The 1,229-nt window shown below is 60.6% G+C and overlaps 1 protein-coding gene across 2 annotated transcripts in view; it reads right to left on the minus strand.

The window, feature by feature from the left end:
• The window catches only part of SUPT5H (SPT5 homolog, DSIF elongation factor subunit), a 7,683-nt gene extending 6,515 nt beyond the window's left edge, over nucleotides 1-1,168 (minus strand). Inside the window, exons 1-3 of one of the 2 annotated variants that reach the window (XM_010727073.3) lie at nucleotides 800-1,168; nucleotides 570-720; nucleotides 423-488 (exon numbers count right to left, since the gene is read on the minus strand). In XM_010727073.3, the coding sequence (XP_010725375.1) occupies nucleotides 423-488; nucleotides 570-720; nucleotides 800-880 (298 nt within the window). In that variant the 5' untranslated portion in view covers nucleotides 881-1,168. The remainder of the gene's footprint in view (nucleotides 1-422; nucleotides 489-569; nucleotides 721-799) is intronic. The other variant, XM_010727072.3, reaches the window with a different exon arrangement.
• Between the last annotated feature and the right edge of the window lie 61 nt (nucleotides 1,169-1,229).

Here is a 1,229-nt window from a genome sequence, read left to right on the forward strand (position 1 = left end):
AAAAAAAGGGTAAAAAATAAAATCAGGCAGGTGTGAATGAAATGCGTTAAGCAGACAGACAAAGGGTGGACAGAAAGACAGACGCTGGGATGAGGGAGGTGGGGGATCAGGGGCCACACAGTCCCATTCCCACCCCTGAGTGTGGGGCTCGGGGAGAAAAACACGCTCAGAGGTGGGGAAAGAGCAACAGCAGCCAACCCAGTGTTTTTTAACCCAGAAGAGCTGCACCAAAACCAATCCAGCTGCACAGCACTGCAACCCAGAACGACGCACCTCTTCCAGAAGAGCCGAACCACCACAGAGCTCTGCTTCCATCCTCTCCTGGCCTTAAGGCCAGAGAGCGGGGACCAAAGCCCAAGGGGGATCTCAAAGCCCCAGGGAGCATCCTCAAAGCTGGGGAGCCCCCAGAGCAACCTCCTCACCTTTCTCCAGGATGTCCTCAGCTCCATCTTCCCACTGATCTTCATCCTCGTATTCATCATCCACATCTGGGGGAGATCATGGCGGTGAGAGCAAAACCTGGAGGCAGCCGAGGCCCCCCCGCCATCTCTGCTCCACCCTCAGCTCACCAGCTTCATCTAAGATAAAGCCGCCATGCCGTGGCTTCTTAGCAGGCCGGTCATCATCTTCCTCCTCCTCCTCCTCATCGTATTCCTCCTCCTCCTCCTCCTCCACCTCTTCCTTCTCGCTGCCCGCTGCACTGGCACGCTCCTCCTCGGCCTGCACAGCGGTGAAGGGGGGGGATGCTGAGGGCAGGGGAAGGCGGGGCACGGCGCACCCCCCACGCGTTCAGCCTCACCTCAGCTTCTTCAGCCTCCTCCGCCTCGCTGCTGCGCTCGCTCTCCTCCTCTGAGAAGTTGCTGTCGTCGCTGTCCGACATGATGGGCGGGGGAGGGGAGGAGCCCAGAGATGCGCTAAGGGAGCGGGAAACGGACACGAGAAGACGTCGAGGGCACAGAGGAGAGATCCCTGGGCTTAAAGCTGGGCCCAGTGGCGACGGGAGGAACGGAGAGCAGCACCGGCCCGCCCCCAGCAGGCCCCGCCGCCAACAGGACAGCACTTCCGCCTCCCTCCATCCGGTTCCGGTCAGCCAGCGCTTCTCGCGAGCTTAGCCTCCGTCACGTGTTCGTAGGCGGTAGGTAGAGCGGAACATGCTTGGTCACGGGATTAGAATGAGACGGTGGTGGCCTGGAAGGGCCAAAAAGGGCGCGACGGAGGAAATCGCGCTG

The sequence above is a fragment of the Meleagris gallopavo genome, unplaced genomic scaffold, assembly GCF_000146605.3.
Source record: "Meleagris gallopavo isolate NT-WF06-2002-E0010 breed Aviagen turkey brand Nicholas breeding stock unplaced genomic scaffold, Turkey_5.1 ChrUn_random_7180001869617, whole genome shotgun sequence".
In the NCBI taxonomy this organism is placed as follows: domain Eukaryota; kingdom Metazoa; phylum Chordata; class Aves; order Galliformes; family Phasianidae; genus Meleagris; species Meleagris gallopavo.